This window comes from Pelophylax lessonae (assembly GCF_965119305.1).
Source record: "Pelophylax lessonae genome assembly, chromosome: 2".
NCBI classification, from domain to species: Eukaryota; Metazoa; Chordata; class Amphibia; order Anura; family Ranidae; genus Pelophylax; species Pelophylax lessonae.
Genome location: NC_138769.1, coordinates 643,301,638 through 643,323,701, shown reverse-complemented (window position 1 = coordinate 643,323,701; position 22,064 = coordinate 643,301,638). Strand labels below are relative to the sequence as shown.

At 43.3% G+C, this 22,064-nt stretch overlaps 1 protein-coding gene across 4 annotated transcripts in view; it reads right to left on the bottom strand.

The window, feature by feature from the left end:
- NBEA (neurobeachin) overlaps positions 1–22,064 on the bottom strand; it is a 1,052,497-nt gene that overhangs the window by 762,023 nt on the left and 268,410 nt on the right. For all 4 annotated transcript variants that reach the window (XM_082246613.1, XM_082246612.1, XM_082246614.1 and 1 more), the window contains exons 7-8: positions 17,492–17,611; positions 6,969–7,115 (exon numbers count right to left, since the gene is read on the bottom strand). In XM_082246613.1, the coding sequence (XP_082102739.1) occupies positions 6,969–7,115; positions 17,492–17,611 (267 nt within the window). The remainder of the gene's footprint in view (positions 1–6,968; positions 7,116–17,491; positions 17,612–22,064) is intronic.

Here is a 22,064-nt window from a genome sequence, read left to right as displayed (position 1 = left end):
CTGCTAGAGGATCGCGGGAGCGAGCCACGAATCTCTGAACTTTCCTGTTGAATAGTGATGCCAACAGATCCACATCCGGGGTGCCCCACCGTAGGCACAACTGGTGGAAAACGTCTGGATGGAGGGACCATTCCCCCTGATCCAGGGTCTGACGGCTGAGATAATCTGCCTGCCAATTCTCCACCCCCGGAATGAACACCGCAGAGATTGCTGGAACAAATCGTTCCGCCCAGCGAAGAATGCAAGCCACTTCTTTGGCCGCTCGGACACTCTTGGTGCCCCCCTGGTGATTGACATAAGCCACGGCCGTGGCATTGTCCGACTGGATCCGAACCGGGCTGCCCTGGAGCTGCTCGGTCCAGTGAATCAGACAAAGTCTGATCGCTCTCAGTTCCAATACATTTATCGGCAACCTGGATTCTTCCGGGGACCAAAGTCCCTGGACAGATAACTGACCAAGAATTCCTCCCCATCCGGATAGACTGGCATCCGTGGTCACTATCGTCCAATATATTGGCAGAAATGACTTTCCCTGGCTGAGCATTGGAGACCGAAGCCACCAAACCAGAGACTCTCTGGTCTGTTTGCTCAATCGTATCTGATTGTCCAGGGATTCCGGATTCCGATTCCATCTGAGAAGAATCTCTTGCTGAAGAATTCGGGTATGGGACTGGGCAAATGGGACTGCTTCGAATGAAGCCACCATCAACCCCAGAACCCTCATGCAAGTCCGAAGGGAAGACCAGCTGTTGGACAGTAACAACTGGACTGCTGATTGAATCTTTCGGAGTTTCCCTACCGGAAGGAAAACTCTTGTCCTGACTGTGTCTAGAATTAGACCCAGATATTCGAGCCTCTGGGTGGGAACCAGAAATGACTTTTGCTGGTTCACCAGCCACCCGAATTCCTGTAAAGAAATCATAGTAATTTCTATGTTTTGTAGCAAGGTCTGAGGAGACTCTGCATGAAGCAGAAGATCGTCTAGGTAACCTAGAATCGATATACCTCTTTGGCGCAGAAGTGCCAACATTGGGGCCAACACCTTTGTGAAGACCCGCGGAGCCGTGGCGAGACCGAAAGGTAACGCCACAAACTGATAGTGGTTCTCCTCTACGGAAAAGCGTAGAAAACGCTGATGTCCTGCGAAAATGGGAATGTGAAGATAGGCGTCCTTGATGTCTATGGACGCTAGGACATCCCCTGGATGCAGGAAGGCTGCTACCGTGCGAATGGACTCCATTCTGAATCTTCTTATGTTGACGAAAGAATTGAGTGCTCTTAAGTCCAGAATTGGACGCACTTTGCCCTCTTTCCTGGGTATTGTAAACAGGTTTGAATAAAACCCTTGAAACCGTTCTGTCCAAGGAACGTGGACTACCACTCCTTGTTGTAGTAGATCTGTGACTGCTCTCCGCAGATCTTCTAAACGATCTGAGGATAGTCGGATATTGGAAGGGAAGAATCGCGCCGGTGGGAGAGATCGAAACTCGATCTTGTACCCTGACCTTATGACTTCGCAAACCCATTTGTCCGGGATTCTGGAAAGCCATGGATCCGGGAACCGGCGAAGACGTCCCCCCACCCCAGTTATGGGTGGGGGCGCACCTTCAGGCTTTGGATGGTTTATCTTCAGGTCTGGAGGGGGCGGGCTTTTGCTTGCCCGACCAACGACCCCTGACGCCTCCTGCAGGAGCTTTGGAGGACTTAGTTTTTTCACCCGCTGGACGAAAAAACCTCTTGTGAGCAGAAAAAGAAGGCCCTCGTCTTTGACGAGTTCCTCTACCTTTAAAATTTTGCGGTAAAAAGGTGCTCTTTCCACCGGTGAGATCCTTAATGATCTCATCTAAGTTGGCTCCAAATAGACGCTCTCCTGAAAAGGGGATATTAGCCAATGCTTTTTTGGAACCTTGGTCGGCTAACCAACCTTTTAGCCACAGTGTACGCCTGAGAACCACTGCTGAGACTGATGCTCGCGCCATTAATGGAGTGGCGTCTAACGCCGCATCACACACAAACTGTAACCCCTGTATCATGTGTTCCAACAAATCTGATACCGCCTGAGGGACTTCTTCTAAGTCCCGGCGTAACCACTTGGTCCATTCAGTTACAGCCTGCGAAACCAGACCAATAGCTATTATAGGTCTGAAAGCTGATCCAATCAAGGAAAACATGGTGCGAGACATAGCTTCTATCTTGCGATCCACTGGATCTTTAAAAGACGGAGCGTCTTCTAAAGGAATAACCGTGGCTTTATTCAATCTAGCAATTGGTGAATCCACCACAGGTGGTTCTGTCCATTTCTTAATAAGGGTTTCCTCAAACGGATAACGCCTGTCAATGCGTTTAGAAATAGTAAAAGTGCGTTTTGGCAGACGCCATTCTTCTTCGATTGGATTGCCAAAACATTTGGGCAATGGAAAAACCTTCGCCACTTTGATGCGTTTTTTAGTCCCAAAAGGGATTTCAGTTTCAGCTATTTCTGATGGAATACCCTGTAATCTTAAGGTCTCTTGAACTGATACAATGAGTGCGTTTACCAACGCTTCCTCTCGGGCTATGGCGGATGCCGAAACATCCTCCTCACTGTCTGAAGAGACAGGACCCGAGACACCAATCCCAGATGAAGTACCTGCAACTGCAGAAATAGGCTCAGAGTCTGAATCCGAGGTTTCAGATAATAAGGGGTTAGGCGGGGGTCGCTTTCTTGCGCCCTGTCCCTGACAAGCCACTTCCACCCGGGACACAAAAGTTTCCATAATAGCTGACAATGATTCAATTGTCAATGGGGTGCTGGAGGATCCCGCAGACCCCTCGAGGGGATCCGGAGGAGATACATGAGTGGCAGGGTCCATGTTAATACAGGACACCTTTGCCAGCAAACAAAAAAACTTTTTCTTTTTTTTTTTTTTTTTGTGTGTCTCCCCCTAGCGCAATAGCGCCCCTCAGAGTACCTGCTTCTCGATCCCAGAGAGAGAGAGAGGGACCCCCAAGGCTCACCAACCGATGCAGTGCAGTTTCCAACCAACTGCAGTCAGCGTCTGTCTTACACAGACTGGAAGGAGCTGTTTGCTTTTTCCCGGGTAGAAGGCGTGGCTCTGCCCCCTGTGTACGCCTTCCGGCGTTCCCAGCCCTCCACGAGGTAGCTGGGCTCACAAAACATGGCCGCCCCCATAGAAGAGACATAAGACTCCAAAAACATGGCGGCCGGCGTGACCTGAGGACATACATGCATTCGGTCTACGGCAAAATGGCGGCGGACCGCCGAAATCGTCTTCCCAGCACATCCACCTGCACTCTGCTAAGAGGTGATATATGGATCTACAGAGATACACTACACATAAGGTAGGATTATACCTCCTATGTCTGCTGTAATGTTTACAGTCTGCTGGGTAGAGTGTTAGCTCTTGAACCAAGTCCACTTCCCACAAACACATGCTGTATTACAAGGGGGACTTGTAAGTATCAGATATATACTGACCATATATGGAGGGGCCCATAATACATACTGCCTCATAACGAGGAAAAAAGGGAACGTTTACTCACCATACCGAACCGACAGGCACCCTCTCTTCACAATACCCTCTCCACCGGGGTGGGGGTTCGTGGACGCCTCGACTCTCTGGTACCTGGCGTCCAAGCGAGACTTTTAACTCGCAAAGTCAGTCCCTTTACTGGGACTCCGTCGCGGTCGACCCAGCGCGGAGCTCTGGTCTGCACGCGCTCGTAGGCAGAAACCGGGGTGACCACTGGATCTCAACATCCAGCCCGTCGCCCGGCCCCGCATACTTACTTGAATATGTCGCGGCCGACCAAGCGCAATGCCATGGTCTGCGCGCGCTCGTAGGCCGGCTGGGGTGACCACAAGTGTCGCCCAGTCCGGCATTTTTGCTTGAAGATCTCACAGGAAAAAACACTGGAGAAAACTACCTAAAAAATGTCTTTTTCTTAAAGAAAAAAAGTCTTGCCAGGACCAAAAGATCCCAGCAAGGAACTTAGGTCCTTACTCCTGACTAGACAGAAAAAAACTGATTCCCTGTAGCAGAGAGAGGGAGGATATACCCTCAGGGACTGCCCCTAAGGTGGAGCCAGAACGTTTTGTCTTTCTGCCTAGTCCTACTCCTGCGGAGACAACATAACCCAGCTCTTGAGAATCAAGAAGACTACGTCTGTCAATGAGCGATAGAGAAACACATTTCAGAAATCCACCTCCACTGCTCAAATGGGAACCAGATATAGGAAAGACATTCACAGAGCGTCAATGATCAGATGATATACATTCTATCTGCAAATCCACACGTTCTACTAACTTATGGGAATTACACTTAAAAACCACCCTCAGATGGTATATTACCCCAAACAAGTTGCACAGCATTGACCATTCCACACCACCCACATGCTGGTGACAATGTGATGAATCTGGCTCTTTACAACACATCTTATAGAAGTGTCCCAAATTAGACAAATACTGGCGTGCGATATCCCAGCTAATCAGCACCATCACCGGCTCTCACTGCAACAACTCCCCTGAACGGGCCTTGCTTATTCTAGGCATAACAAATTTTTTAAGTCATTTCTAAAAGGTGATCAGTTTAGCTGCTAGAAGAATGGGAGTGAACCTAACACTTAACTGGCTCTCACAAACCACTCCAGATAGTGCAGCAATCAACCCCATAGTGCACACACATATCACATTCGAACGAATGTTCGCCTCAACCTCTAAAAACCCCAAACAAGCAGACCTGGATTGGTACCCCTGGTTTAATTGGTACAAAACTGTCCACAAACATGCTCTATAACTATATAGGATCCTTGTCAACAATGCAGCTGCTACTGTTAGAAGCAGCCTAACCTTCATCATGGAAGATTCTCTTCCACACCACATTAAGATCACACGCAGGAAGTATATCTACCCTAGAACCTACCCCAATTCGAAGGCCCCTCTAACCAAATAAGAGAGATTAGAAAAGGGCTTAAAATCCATAATGAATAGGGCACAATATACATTTCCAGTCCTTTGAAGCATGGTACCTACTGCTATAAATTAAGATATGTTTCATACCTTTCTGAAGCATTGTGTTAATGTCTATGGATGCAATGTTATATTGTACTTTGTCTCTTTCTCGGTGGAAAACCAAATAGGAAAAAAAACAAAAAGACTACTCTAACTTTTGATATATTTATTTTCTTTTTTCTCTTTGTACCATTGTTAAATGCTTGGCTATCCTGGCAAATCATTATTGTTGTTGCAATTTAACCAGATGCAGGCTGGGACCCCTTTCACATAGGGGCGACGCTACTTGCTGGGGCGACCTTGGCGCGACATGAACGGACTTCATATCATTGAAGTCTATGCAGGTCGCCTCCAGGTCACCCCAAAGTAGTACAGGACCCTTTTTCTAAGTCGGAGCGACTTGTGTCGCTATTAGAACGGGTCCTGTGCTAATCTATGGCAGGTGGCCCACCGCGACTTGGCAGGCGACCAAGTCGCCTGACAAGTCGCGCTAGTGTGAACCGTGTCTAAGGCCTCGCTGTGTGGCCATCTGGAATATACTGTTCAAAGCCGACGCACTATAGTTAATATCTCCGTTTATATTCTTTCATATTACATGTTGTATGACTTGTATAGGTAAAAATTCCAATAAAACCATTGAAGGAAATCAAATGCATAGTTGAGTGAAAGGCATGAGGAGTGGGGTGGAGTGATGATAACAGTTCAACTGTAGAGTACAAACAGAGTGTAGAGCTCCACATAGATACGTGTCTATGTGGAAAAACAGCGTAGGTGTAGTCAGCACTAGTGAAGATTTCTGCATTGAGGATATGAATAGCGAACAATGCAACTGCTTCTACAGAACAGTAAGTATGTACCAGGATAGGGGAGTTCTGAGTTATATTAGTGTAGGAGCCTAGAGAATTTTCTACAAAAAGTGTAAACACCTTGATACACAAGACACCTGTGCTTTGCCACAGTCACACATGCATTTACTTGGATCAAACATGTACAAATGTATACGGGGTCCAAATGAAAGTGGTTCTAAAGGCTGAAGGTTTTTTGTACCTTCAAGCATTCTATTCATGAAGGTAAAAAACCTTCTGTGTATCCCCCCCCCCCCCCCAATCCTTACCTAAGCTTCCGCTGATCCAGCGATGTTCAAGATAGCCTTGGCTGTCCTGGGACTCTCTGGTTGGGCAAGCTGCGGCTGTGTGTGTCTTATGGATGCACCCAGGGCAATCGTCCTTCTCTGGGGCAACTGCTCGAGGGGGGAGCAAGAAGCTCTGAGGAGTGGAGCCGCTCTGTGCAAGACCACTGCTCAGAGCAGGTAAGTATAACATGTTTGTTGTTTAAAAAAAAAAAAAAATGAAGCTTTAATACCACTTTAGGTTTGGGCTAGATATCCAAATGATTCCCCAGGGGCACAAATTGTGCACTGGGCCTAGATTTCTCTGTAAGTTAATCCTGCCACCCCCGGTACCAAACCCCAACTTCTTTCACTTAATGCCAAAGTTAGGATTGCCGCATCTATTTGAGCTTCTGGCATTTGACAACTCCTCTACTCAAAACCAAGCCCATAAAAATATAATGGGTTGAAGAGTTTAGTGCATAGGAACTCAAGTGGCCTGCATGGAGCCCTGACCTTAAACCTGTTGAACACCTTTGGGATAAACTAGAGAGCTCACAAATGCGCTTTCAGCTGGATGACCACAAATTACTATAGACACAGTTCAAAATTGGAGAACTATCCTGGAGATGGTTAAGCCAAGGGTAGGGGGCCAGTGAACTGGAAAAGGGTTGTCCTTGAAGGTCATAGGCACATAGCTTACTTAGGTACTTTATAATCCAGGTCAGTTTCATTTGAACTGTAAAAAATAGTCACTGGTGTTTATGTATTCACATTTCATTTGAATAAGCATTTACTGTAGCTTAACAAAATTTTAGAAAATAGACTGTCAATTAAATTAGAGCTCACCTTATAGCCTGGTCCAAGCTGATGTATTGCGAAGATCTGAGCAGGGTTAAGAGCCTCTATAAACACATACACTGCTCCAAGTTGACCACAAAACACTCTGTTTGCATCAGCTGTCTCTGAAGATCCCAGGAAGCATTTGTCGTAACTCTTAAAACATAAAAGATAGACATTTAATTAGAAAGATTTGTCAATATTCTAAGAGGATGAGAAAGGTATGGACATTACTCCTTTGGGAGAGGAACGAATGTAAACAGTTCAATGTTATCTGCAAAATGCTACAGCACATGAGGGACCTATACTATAAATTAATTAAATAAAAACTACATAAGGGCTAAACCAAACAGATACTAAAATAATGGTAAGCACAATGCTATAGGTCAAAAGTATGTAGTGGGTGTATGTCAAGGCAAAAAAAAATAAAATAAAAACACATTGCAAAATGTACAAAATTGGATTTTTGTCTTACCATAAAATCCTTTATACCGTAAAATGTTTATCGACGGACACAGCTCCGGAATCTTCTTGACTATTGGGTGATGCTGCCCACTACAGGAGTGGGACACTAGGAAGGAAAAAGCTTTACCACACCTATGGAGCAGTCCTACTCCTGCTATAGGCATTCAGTTTAGTTGCAAGCAGTGTCAGAAGAAAAATAACCCAACTCAACTCAACAGAGGGGTGGGTGCTGTGTCTGTCAATGAACATCAGAGAAAAGGATTTTACTGTAAGACAAAAATCCAATGTTCTCTTTCGTTCATTGATGGACACAGCTCCAGAATATTCTTGACCATTGGGACATCCCAAAGCAGTGTTCAACATGAGGGGTGGGAAAAAACACAGCAGAAAAAAATCCCAAAGGCCAACCAGGTACCATAGAGCTCACCTGAAAAAAAACATGCACCCTCAAGGAGGACTACTAGTCCTCTCAAATGGCAGCCTGCAAAACCTTGCGGACAAAAGCAGCATACACAGTTGCCAGCACATCTACTTTGTAAAATTTTGTGAAAGTGTGCACAGACGACCGACTGGCTGCCTTGCAAACCTGCGTCACTGACGCCTGATGGCGGAAGGCCCAGGAGGCACTAAGTGCCCACGTACAATGCGCCTTAACAGGGAAAGGAGGAACCTGACCCTTGATTGAATAGGCGTGCACTACCATCTTTCTGATCCATCTTGAAATGGTCACGGCAGACATGACCAACACCTTGTGAGGTCCATACGCAAGGACAAATAGCGAGTCTGATTTCCTAAATGACTCGGTTGCTGCCAGGTACACCCTGATCGCCGAAACCACATCCAGAGAATGCAAGGCAATCTCCTTAGGATGCTTAGGCTTAGGACACAGGCAGGGCAACACAATGTCTTCATTCAGATGGAAACCAGAGACAACCTTAGGAAGGAATGACTGACAAGGGTGAAACACCACTTTATTTCTGTGAACCAGCAAGTAAGGTGAATGATAAGACAAGGCTGCCAGCTCCGACAACCAGCGTGCAGAAGTAATCACCACCAAGAAGGCTACCTTCTGGGACAATGTAAGCAGAGGAATCATGCAAATATTTTCGAAAGGCAGTTTCTGAAGAACCAACAGCACCAAAAGGGGGGGGGGGGGGAGATGCGCCCAGCATTACAGACGCGCATGCTGGATACCCTCACCCACACAATAATGGCGGCAAGACTGTCACTAAAAATGAAGCGCCCCCATAGCACCCCTAGATCAAGTAATGTGTCAAGCTGACCATATGGCCCAGCAGGCCGCAAGCAGTGGATTAAATGCTTGTGGAGGCCCAACCGCAATTATACGGATCTTAGTCCGGAAGATGGCCAAGCTAGACTCAATAAGGCCGTCCACCAACGGTGGTGCCCAACTTGGGCGCATGGCCTAGTAGGCCGCAGGCCACTGCCCAGTAGTCTGCAAGCTGCTGCCTACATTTTTTAGGGCGCCCAGCCACCAGGACGTGAGCCCCAGTGGAGGGTAGCAGAGGGGAAGGCAGATGCCCACATGGGAGACAGTGGCTTCAGCCATCCTAATAGGGGCCACCTCCCATAGGTTCCGGTCAGTAGGCCGGCCAGCCGCTCAGTCAACAGCTCGGCCAGTAGCCACATCAGCAGCTCCGACAGCTGACGAATAAGCTGCGGCCTAAATTTTTTGCCAGATCCAGCTGCGTAAGACGCGTACCCACAGACAACAACAACCAACCACTCCCACAGCCCAACAACCACCGCAGGGATCCCTGAGGACATCCCTGCCCTAGTCATCTACCCCCAGGATGGAAGGGAACCCTGCTCAACCCCCCTTGCGCACCAGGAAAACCTCGTCAGCAGCAGCAACTTCAACCAGCCCTCCCGAAGAGAACATGGCAACAGCCAACTCATAACCGCACCCAGGGGGAGTGGGGGTAATGGGGGCCGAAAGACCCTCAGTTACTGAAATTTAGAGGGGCTGGGGGTAAGGGAGGAGAACCCAGGGGTCCAACCGTCCCAGGGAGTGGCCCACGTCCAACCCAAAAGGCCATCAGGGAAAAGGGGGGACATTACTTACCATACCATAGAACCTGGTGGGCACCGCTCCAGGCAGACCACCATGCCATCGGAATGAGGCTGCTGCGGGCCAAGAGGCACGCTGCAACTCAGGCCGGGACAAGGTTGTATGCGCTCTCTTGGGTCTTTTAACTCGCAGGCCAGCCCCCGTCCAGTGGGGCTATGTTGCGCCCGACCTAGTGCATAGCTGCGGTCTGCACAAGCTCACTGGCCGGACTGGGGGGACCATAAGTGTCTAGAATATCCAGTCTGTCACCCAGTCCAGCAGTTGATTGTAGTTCTCACAGGAACAGAAAATAACAAAAGAGAAAAAAAAAATTTAAAAGTTTAAAAAAATGAAAAAAAATGCTAGGACCAGGGATCCCAGCAATGAACTTACTCCTTACTCCTGACTAGGCAGAAAAAACTGAATGCCTATAGCAGGAAGTGGGAGTATACCCCCTGGGACTGCCCCGGAGGCGTAGTAAGGCTTTTGCCTGCCTTGTGTCCTACTCCTGTAGGGGGCAGCATTACCCAATGGTCAAGAAGATTCTGGAGCTGTGTCCGTCAATGAACAAAAGAGAAATATCTGTTGATCTGCCAGAAATACACTCAGCTCCTAAGCTGGCCAAACATGGAACGAAATTCAGCTGGTTCTTCAATCCATTAATGACTATTCCTGTTCATGAGAAAGTTGATCGATAGACCATGAACCAGCTTGTTGGAAAATTTTGCTTTGGTCAGCGCATGCAGCCGATTAAATGCAGTGCTGATCAGCATATTCTGATGGCAGGGGAGCCTAAAGGGTAATCATTTTCTATTCCAAGATATGTGCTAGGGGGGCTCTTTTAGATAACAGAGAAAGCCTAGAGAAAGGACAGTTCTGAATATCTGACAAGTTCAACAAGGTTTTTGGACATTTAGGCTCCATTCACACTGGGCTTAAAAAACGTCAGTTCCCTTGGCATAAAAAAAAAAAAAAAAAACGCTAATATAGAGTTTAGGAGAGTTTTGCGTTTTTTTCTGACAGAAAACTCCAATCAGAAACGCAAACCAGCTGGGCTTTTTTTTTTTCTTGCATCTAAACGTTACACTTAAAATATGCCTCTAATCGTTCAAATGTGCATGGACACATAGGAGAACATTAAGCTGCTTCTACAGGCAGAACACAAAACTCCTGTAGAAGCAGCAATTTTTGTATACAAAACTTTTTTATTAGGGTGAAAAAATTGTGGTACAAAAGCGTATATTAACAGTGAGGTAAACAACAATAAACAATAGTCATTGTTACAGAAAGTATGTACAAGTTCTTATGTCAGATATAATTAAACAACAGGATCAAGAAGTGATTTTTAAGCCAGTGTGCATAAACCCTTATCAAACAGATATAAAAAAAATGCTTTCCATGGTATATTAAACAGCGCAAAAAGGAGCAAATAAGAGAAGTTCTTTACATGTACATACACCTTAACGGTTGCATAAGCTGAACAGAAAATATGAGGTCTGTAAAGTTCAAAAGGTGTTAACACTAGCCCTTTCTTAGTATTTAACGTGAATCTTACATCAAAATTCAAGATCCACATATGTGGTTAACCCCTAACGCCTATGTAAAAAAGCACACAATTAAAAAAAAAAAAACAAATAGAAAAAATAAACGTCTATTCTTCTTACAACTTGGCTTTCAGCCTCTTCTGTTAAGTGTTAGTAAATTCACAAAACCCTGTCCCCAGAGCTGGGAATTTTAAGTGTTTCCAAATGTCACAAGGCTGCACTACTGAACTGTGCAAGAGTATCTTCTCGGGAAAGTTTGGGAACCTCCATCTTTCCAGTACCCCGGGGAAGGCCCAATGACATCACATCATCTGACAGAATAGAGCTAGAGAGCATATTTACTGTCATGTTCAATCTGGCACAAGACCTGTTGTATCTAAATTATCCTCAGTTGTTTTTACAATAAAGAGCTTTACAGATCAGTGCATGTCTGAAACGTTTCTCAGTGCTCACACCTTAATAGTCTAAACCTCAGCCTGATCCGCATTCAGATCACGCTCCAGAGGCTACTGAAAGGTGGTGAGGAAGTGCTGTGATGCCTCCTCACCGCCTGTTTTAAGCCCATTTTTGCTGACAATCACGCTTTGCGGAGCTTCCCCATTGACTTGCATGTATAGCGTTTGCTACATGTCAGTTTGTACTTAGTGGTGACACTCCAAGCTGAGGTGTAAAGCCCTGTCGGTGCTCAGGATTATAGGGATGCTGATTAAGCCACGGTTTGCAGGGTAAAATGTGTCAGTGGCCATGGTCTGAGGAGCGGCATTGACTGTGGCTTTCGAATGTACACATTGTAAATAGGATTGGATTAGGTGAGCGGCAGTTTCCTGCTTTGTTCGCTACATGTTGGGTTATTTTAGCCCATCCCCTTCGCTGCCTATTGCCCTCCCCCCAAGTCTACACAAGATCTTTTTGTTCTGGCTACAGGGAGAGTAGAAGAGTGTATTATGTTCGTGAAAGGGGGAAATATGGGGACTCTATGGGATGGATGGAGGATCTTTATAGCAGGACTTGGATGGGTAGGAAAAGTAGTGGTGAAAGGTGTTGAGAAGGAAAGTCGAAAAAAGGCAAAAGAGGGTGGGGTGGATAGATATAGATGTGTAGAGATTTCCCTTCCTGCTTTTTTTTTTTTATTGCTAAAGTGATAATGAGTTATTGTAGTCTTTGAAAGATAAAAGCATATTGTGTAATAGACTGCTAAAGTGTTTGCACTAGACATACCCATGAGGACAACAATGGTAGTTTTCACTGTGCTCCAGAAATCCTGGAGTTTTGGGCAGTGCCAGAAGATATGAAGGAGGGCCCCTCTAGCTTAAAGACGATACTTGTAGATAGATCTTCTGTAGTTTAGTGAGAGTTCTTTACCATTTGGGTCACTAGCTTGTATCTGCCTTTTTGGGTTTTTACAGGTAAACAAAGCATTATGGGCAAAAAGGATCATATGGTCCTTTTGGGCCTATGTGAAATGCATCTGTAGGTCCCTCTACCACCTCCACAGAAACAGAAAATCTGATGATTTCTGTTACATAATTGGTTTATGTGAAATCTCCCTTAAAAGCTGTAAATATTGTAATTAGAAATATATTTCAGTTAGAAGGAAATATATTAAGTATTGAGTGTTGTGTTGGTGTTACTGTAATTAGTTCCACTTCAAAGGTTGGCCTTTTGTTTTGCCTGATAACATCTTAGCCTTCCTTGACTCATCCAATCAGGCTGTGCCCAATATAACATTTGCTAGGTACAGTGACTAAATAGGGAGAACTATATTAGCCACAGTACAGAAAGAAGAGGGGGATATAAGGCTTTGTCACCAGGCTAGGTTTCCCCTTTTGTGTGGGGACACACAGCAGTCACCATGCCCCGACCTGAAGTGGAAAGGTAAACTAACTCCATACTTGTACATTGTATTGTAAATATGGTTGTTCTGGCTAATTTGTAAATATCATATAAGCCAGGGGACCTTTACTGTAGATTGTGTTGTAAATACTGTCTAGTGTGTAATTTGTATATATTATGTAACCCTAGCAAATCTGTATTGCAGATGGAATTACCTCTTTTGTGTAAGATCTCTCAGATCTTGATGTGTATATGTACATACTGCTACGATTGAGGTGTATGCACATCTACACATAACCTAGGCAACAGTTTCCCTCCTAGTGGAGTGTTGCATAAAGGATGAATAAGGAGTGGTGTAAAGAAGATTGGGCCAAGCATAGCTGTTCAAATAGTGTGTTGCCTTTAAATTATAGTCAGTGGGCAAGGATCTGGGATAGGAGCCGAGTTGCATCTCAGGAAACCTTAATCTGAGGAGTAGGCGGCTTCCAATTCAGCTTGACTTATTGGTCTGTTCTGATGAGAAAAAGTAAAGTGGCCTCAAGATGCCTCCGTTAAGCAGGTTCTAAAACAAAGGGTCTTGAACAAAAGTTTCCAACAGGGTGAGCCCTTGTTGGGCCTCTTATCACATATAGTGTTATTGCACTTATTGCAATAACAAAAAAAAAGGTCAGTGATCAAATATAAATGTGACACAATAAATAAGTGATAAATAAATAACAAAGTGAAATAATTATGAATATAAAAATAAAAAAATAGATGTATAAATATATTATTGTGAGCACATATGTGTAAAGTTCAATTGTGCAAATAAGCCCCAATGAACAAGTGCAGGTGCAATTGCAGCCACTTAAACAATCCTTAAAAAGTGCCAATACTGCTGAGTACATGATGAATAAATGTCAAAATTTATAACAAATAAAATAATTAATAAAAACACACACAAAGTGACAAGTGCCCCAAGGTGACACAGTGAAGAACTCTCCCAGCAAACTGTGCACCGGTGCCCTTGTGAATGGGTGCTCACCTTAAAAAGTGTGACTTGGCCCTTAAGCTCAGTCAGAAAGCACTTAGTAACTCCTTAATGGAGTCTATCCGATTCTCCCAGATAGGGATCCTTCACAGGGAATTGCTCCTTCCAATGTCCAGCAATCGTACCATGTATGCAATGGAAAAAAACTATATAGTGCTGAAATCATTTTTATACCATGATTTTGATCCTGTCAGGCTGCAGAGTAATAACACAGGCACTGGTCTGGGGAAGGGATTCAAGAAAACATGCTTTGCCCATCATGCCTTGCCTTTCTGTTGGAAACCATGACTGTTGGACATTAAGGGACATTAAGGCTGCGTACACACTATACAACTTTTGTTGTTAGATTTCCTTTAGATTTACTTTTAACTATGTAGTGCAAGGACCTGCCTGACTGCATACAAATTGAAAGTGTTTAGGTTTGACCTCCTATTATATGGTTTTGGTACATCTAAAGGAAAAAATCTAAAGTAAATTGTATAGTGTGTATCCAGCTTAAGTATATGTGCTCACAATAATATATTTATACATCTAATATTTTTATTTATTTATTCATAATAATTTCACTTTTTTATTTATTTATAATGTATTTATTGCGTCACATTTAGGCCCCGTTCACATAGGGGCGATCCGACTTGGGGGGGGCGACCTCCGAGGTCGCGGTGCGAGCAGCGCGCCGCGACCTCGGAGCGGCCGCCACGGACTTCATAACATTGAAGTCTATGGCGGTCGCCTCCGGGTCGCCCCAAAGAAGCTCCGGACCCTTTTTCTAAGTCGGAGCGACTTGTGTCGCTCCTATTAGAACGGGTCCGCAGCTTCCCTATGGAAGGCGACCTGTGAGGCGACCAGGTCGCCTCACAGGTCGCCTTAGTGTGAACGGGGACTGATATTTGATCACGGATTTATTTACCATTAATTGCGCAGAACTTTATAGATATATTGTTTTAGGCACTTGTGAGATAGTGGAGCGCTTGCAGCAATTAATCATAACCTGGTTGCTAGTGGGATTTATTGATTACAACAAAAAAAGGTGCACTTGGCTTCAAAAAAACAAACAACAAAGTCACAAAAATGCTGCAATCAAAAAATCCTTGAATAGTGAGGAAATAAGTGTGATGAATAATTAACATGCACTGTAATTTGACTGTCACAATAAAATTATAAAAATATGAACACTAAATAACTCAGTGGTGTGATAAACTATTTGATATAACAAAAGGTGATACGTCCAACAATAAACACAAAGTGTGAGTGCTTGCACTAAAGTGTATGTTTTAAAAACCAATGTATCCAACACAGGAAAGTGAAAAGAAAAATAATAATGCAGAAAATATGTTGGTGAATCCAACTTCCCACATGCAGTTCCAACTGGATGATCCTGATGGGAATCTGTTCGTTCCATATGAAAAAAATGTCACCACCATGATGATTAAATAGGATGAGCCGCTTACCAGGTAGAAGGATCCCACCAAGGAAACATATGCATATGTGTGATTCTTCTTAAGAGAGCTGATGGCCAGTCAGCTTTGAAGTGAAGAGTCAGGCTTGAGTAACTCCTTACTCCCGCATGTCACATCTATTCTATTAGCTAAGGTGTGTGTGGTTCTCCCCACATAATGATAACCGTACTTGCAACGAAGGAGATATATGCAAACTTTGCAGGATGTTTGTGGAATATGTAACTGTCTCCAACCAAATTGTAAATATGGTTGCTCCTAATGCTAAGAGAAGCACACTCCTCGGTGCAAAGCATATGTGCATCAAAGAGAAAAAGAGGAGAGCTTCACTGGTGTGTTCTTCTGGAAGCTGAAAATCATTTCTCACATTTTCAGCTTGTGGGAGTAAGGAGGTACTCAAGCCTGACTCTTCACTTTGAAGCCGACTAGCCATCTGATCTCTTAAGACAATTTACACATATGGGGGGAAAACACAGGCGCCACTCTGAGTGCAGTAACTTGAGATTTATTTCATAAAATCAATGGAACAAAGGGTACTCACAAATTGAATAAATAAAAAGGCTCATGACAACACTCCGGTCGGATCAGGATGGCTCGAGCGGTGACGGTTAACAGGTTGTGAGCGGTAGCTGGCCGCTCTTCCTGTTCCCGGGGACACACAGAAGCCGATCCGTCGTCACTTCCGGTAGCGTGATGACATCAGGACTTTCTCCCTAAAGACCCCTTTATGGACCTTTTATACATGGACTTATGAATTATCCATTTATTTTATTGACAACCCTTTGGTTTGGTTGTTGTGTTTAGTGCTACTTGTGAAGTCCCTGGTGAAACTTTTATTACCAGTTGTGCGCCAGCTGTTTTTATATTTTTTATTCGATTCACACATATGCATACAATTTTATGGTGGGATCCTTCTTTCTGGTAAGCGGCTCATCCTATTTATTCAGCATACTGGTGACGTTTTCTTCATATGGAACTAACTGATTCCCATTATGGTCATCCAGTTTGAACTGCATGTGGGAAGTTGGATTCACCAACATATTTTCTGCACATTAATTTTTTTGTAAACACATGAATTGTGGAGCATTTTTTCTTTTACTCTTTATTTTCACTTTCCTGTGTTGAATACATTTGTTTTCAATACATAGACCTTTGTGCAGTAGATCTCTTTTATGCAAGCACTCCCACCTTGTGTTTATTATTGGACTTATCACCTTTTGTTACATCAATAGTTTAACACACCACTGAGTTATTATTTAGGCTCCGTTCACATGTGAGCGTATGGATCGCGGGCAGAACCGCCGCGGTTCCGCCCGCGATCCGGAGATTTATTGCAAATCGCGGGACGCCTAGCGTTGCCCGTTGATTTGCAATAGCCCCCCAAACGCCGAGCGATGTTGCCGCGATTTCCGCCTGCCGAATCGCGGCAACATCGCGCAAACAAAATCGCGGGACGCAATACGCTCCAAAGAAGTACAAGAGCTTCTTTGGAGCGTATTGCGTCCCGCGATTTTGTTTGCGCGATGTTGCCGCGATTCGGCAGGCTGAAATCGCGGCAACATCGCTCGGCGTTTGGGGGGCTATTGCAAATCAACGGACAACGCTAGGCGTCCCGCGATTTGCAATAATCTCCGGATCGCGGGCGGAACCGCGCCGGTTCTGCCCGCGATCCAAACGCTGACATGTGAATGCAGCCATAGTGTTCATATTTTTACACTTTTATTGAGACAGTCAAATTACAGCGCATCTTCATTATTCATCACATTTCTTTCACGTATTGTATGGGTTCCAAAATTATGCAAATATGCTCTTTCAATTGTATAAACCATGCAGCAAGTTTATTAAAAATTAGACCAACCAGTCAAAAAGTTAATATGAAGAAATATCAAAAACAACATAACAGCCACAAAATGCAAAAAAGATGTCAGGGAACACGCAGTAAATTACTAAGGGAAATGACATCCAGAATACACAAACTTAGGATCAGGTAGGCCATCCATGGCTGAAGTTTGGGATGTATGCAAGATCTGTGACCATGTCTTATTACATCTGTTAAAATTTAAATAGGTATTAAAACACTGAATACAAAAGCTTAGCGTCAATACATGTACATCCTCACAGCGAATACTTACATCGTTTGTATTGACGTGCCACGCCATATCTCCATAAGATACTAACTGTCCATTTACATAGCAGCGGATTTCACTGTTCCTCCAGCGGTTGTAGATGTGTACAATGCTGATCATGTACCACTGGATAAAAACAGATTTAGGGTATTAGTGTAAAACATGGCAATCTAATAATGGACATGTCACCTTTACAGGAGAAAGGATTACAGTATTTGCATACATTTCCAGAATTTCCCATCATTCAGACTTAGAGCACACCTTATTTTGAAATAACACAAGGCAGAGTAGATTTGTTGCCGGCAATATTAAAAAGAATTCTTTGTACAATTGACAGGCAAGCCATAGATCTACAGCTGCAGTGAAACAAGACGACCCAGCATACCCTAAAAACTAGAGTGTACATAATTCCGGCCAAAGATTAGGCTTGGAATTTTCCTAGCAGCAGGATAAACATTACACGCACAAAGAACATCACAAGATAATAAGATAAATCAGAAAAGCAGATTGTCTCAAAGATCGATCAAACATATACTGCTAATATATGGTAGTGTACTAAAACTAGAGGTTTGATGCATAAAAGGGTTAACAGCACCCCTCTCGGTAACAACACTCATATCAAAAATGCTCCCTGCTCAGCCTTATACGTATGTAATGAGCAGAGAGGGCCAATTATAAAACAGAAGTAAACCATCCCATCATATCCTTTACAGGCAAGTAAGCTGCCATCTTAGCTTGTATTTTTTTTTTATCATATTTTATTTAAGAAACTTATTGATAATTTTGACATTTTATAAACTGAACACTACAGAAACAGACCCCCACATAGGGCAGAAAAAATACAGTAGGAGGATCGACCACTAAAAGGAAGCAGAATTACAAAATATACAGTACATAGGCTTGAGCTAATACCATTCCACAATTAGACATGTCAATGTGAAAAAACATGACTGGCATACTTAAAATAGGACATAGAGACATAAGAAAGAGTAGGTCACATCTACTCAATCCATTGGGAACACAAAGCATTCAGTTTTTGCATAGAGTTGCTGAGATAATAAGTATGTGCTTTTTCATAGGAAATGCATTTATTAGTATTTGTTTTCCATTCTGAAAGAGTAGGTGGGCGAGGCAAGGTTCAGTTGAGTGCAATCAACCTACGCGCTATGAACAAAGCTTAAGAAACAGCAATCACTAAATCATGTTCCATGGAGGAGGAATTTAGTGTACAAACATCCTCGGCCCAAAACCCCTTTTGTTTGGGAGATCGTCACATAAGATGGATAAGGGATCGTGTAGGGTGCCCACACCCGTCACAACTGGGGTAAGGAGAGAGAAAGACTTGTTGAAGAGACTGCAAAATGTCATCCCAAATATCGCCTAAAATAGGGCCTAAAGGCTTCTCAAAGAGAGCTCTACAGACTTGAGGAAATTTCAGTTGGAAGCGGTTGAGTATGTGTCTGAAATCAAACCTATTGTGGAAGATGCCCATACAATATTATGAATTATGGACAAAGGAGAAATAGAGACCGAAGTCCGGTTCGGCTGAGCCTGTATGGCATGTTTGACAGTAAAGGAACTGATAGAACCACTAGGGTTAGGGGCAAATTCTTTATTTAGTTGCTCATAGGAGTTTAAAGAGCCAATATCATAGAGATGTGACAGGGTGCGACCCCCAGCCCTCTTCCATCCATGGAATCCATGTATTCTACAGACTTATTGTAGCCCATATTTGACCTGGAAGCACCATGGTGCTGCCCATGGGATCAACTATGACAACAGCCATTTGATGGCATGATAGTTCAGTTGAAAGTTAACATAATCACTCTAGTAACTTCGACTGTTATCACCCATGGCATGCCTCAAACAGAACTGTTTTGGAAACTGTTAAATCTCCCGGCTTAACTCTGCTTTAAGCAGAACTAAAGCCATCGAGTTAACAGTTTCTCAAAACAGTTACATTCAAGCCATGCCATGAATTACAACTGTCACAGCTGCTTGTGCTCCTAATGGAATAGACAAGCCATCAAGTGGCTGGTGTCCTAACTGGTCACATGTGCAGCACCAAGGCATCTGCAGATTTAATCGGTTTAGTTCCGCTTTTTCTTTTTTTAAAAGGCACTCAATGACAGTGCTCATGAACAGCAGCAAAGGCTGGCTCTTGTTGGGTACCTCCATGGACAATCCCAGGTAGGTCTACAAAAGCATCCTGAAATCAGGATTAGCCATGCATGTTTGGGCAAATATCCATGCAAATGCAGAAAAGGCAAAAGAGAGTGAAATCTTAATCACATGCGTACAGCATATGCGTATACAGTAAAACATGCATGCTATAAGTACTGAAATAAAGCATGACACAAATGCATAGACATTCATCTTTTTTTGCAAATTGTTCTGGAATTCTTATTAGTCCTTTGTTTTAAAATGTCATCAGTGCTTCCATCAGTCTTAAGTCGATCAGTATTAAATGTTGTATATGGCTTCATAGAGAATTTAGTACTTGCAAGTAAAGAATAGTTACTACGTCAAGCACTGTTTAAATTCACAAAGGCAAACTGTGCCAAGGTTCAAACAGTCACTTCAACCAATCTTGCAAGGAAACAGAAAATCCAATTGATAAAACCTAAGTATCAAAATCACTGGCATGCAATTTAGTTTGTATCATGACTTGGAAGCTACACTGAGACATATCACAATCATATGATATTATCCAGACCCATGTTATTAAATATTTCCATTAGTATTGGCTTAGACTAATGAGTTCAGGGTGAAATTATAGGCAGACCAAGTTAAATGAATGCCAATATGCATGTGATGTGCAAGAATGACCTTAAAAGGATTCCAGGAGGGAAAACAAAGACAGGCTTTAGATAACAGCAACTGCTATCAAAAGAAGAATATAGGCAAAAATGCACAAGGAGCCCCATTTTAAAGTGCATGGATTAATTCTGGATAACTCAATATACAGGTGTGTGTGTGTGTATAATGAGGTCTTCAGATGATTATCTGTCCATCTTAGGTACAGGAAGCATTTAATTAGTTCCCTACCCCAGCTATTACCCTGTTTATTGCTGTGCTCTGCCAGGTCAAAAAAGAAGAGACAGAAACATATGTGAGCCTCTGGTAGATTTTTTTTTTATTGGTAAGTCACAGGATAAGAGATTACAGACGAATGACCTATACGAATCAGATCCTTTTTTTTTTTTTTACAATGGTTAGTCACAGATTGAGAGGCAGCAAAGGGGTGGCTAAGCGGTGGCAGAAAACACACGCATGTGCAATCATGAACAATGTCTACTGCACAAGCACTGATATGACCATAATTGGGTTTTGTCTGAGTCAGCATCTAAGTATTACAGCTTGAATGATGCCTATACAAAAGTAGTGCTGGTCTTCTAGGGGGGGAAAAAGAATCATAAATGCAGACTGTGTTTTTGAGAGTCAATAATCTGCAAGTATTATACTTATACATTACTTAGCACATTAGACTAGAATACAAAGCTGCCTATGAATGGCCTAGCACCACTCTGACCAATGCCATTTTGATCTGGGAATGAGAAAGGAAGGTCTAGTCTCACACCCGGAACACTGTGCTATATACTGTATGTAGCTGAGGCTACATACAGTTTACACAGTGCGCCCAGTGGGTGCACGTTAGTGTAGGAAATAGTATGTTTGAGCCAGCTTGGCTCAAATGAACTATTGAAATTGAAAGTAAAGCTGGAAATCAGCTTTAACCTTCTTTTTATTCCAGTCCCTAGATTAATCAGATGTTCTGGATCATTTGCTCGATATGACGATAAATAAACATAAGTATTACAATTAAATCCGAATGATACAAAAAGCCTAATGAGTTGAGTTTTTACAACCCCAATTTCAAAAAAAGTTATGACAATATGTAAAATCTAAACAAAAACAGAATGCATTCATTTGCAAATCTCAGAAACCCAGAATACATTCACGATAGAAAATAGAAAACATTAAAATGTTTTAAGCTGAGAAAATTTACCATTTTAACAAAAGAATAAGCCAATTTTTAAATTGATGGCAGCAACACGGTTCAAATGATTTGGGACAGGGCAACAAAAAGCTGTGGTACTGTGCTAACAAGGAAGAGCTGGAAGAACATTTTGCAACTAATTGGGTTCATTGGCAACAGGTCATTAACATGATCGAGTATAAGGCTCCATTCACACCACTGTGATTTTTCATGCTTTTTGCAGATATGCAGGATATTCTTTTAACATGGGTTTCTATGGAATACATTCACATCAATTAATCTTTGTGCCTCTGCATTTTTGGAAATGGTCAGGGACTCAAAACTGTGCTTTTTATGCTTTTCTGGTTCAATAGACTTGAGTAGAGAAGCTGCAAAAAGCACGTAGTAGATTTTTACCGAGACTTCGCCACAATTTGCATTTTTAAATCTGCCCAACAACAAATCCACCCCCCCCCCCCAAAAAAAAAGCATTAAAAAATTAAAACCTCAAATTATGCTAAAATCGTGGCAAAATCGCTGTTAAAAAAACATGGAAAGCACAGCAAAAAGCCATACAGAAACGCTCAAAAGCAACACGCA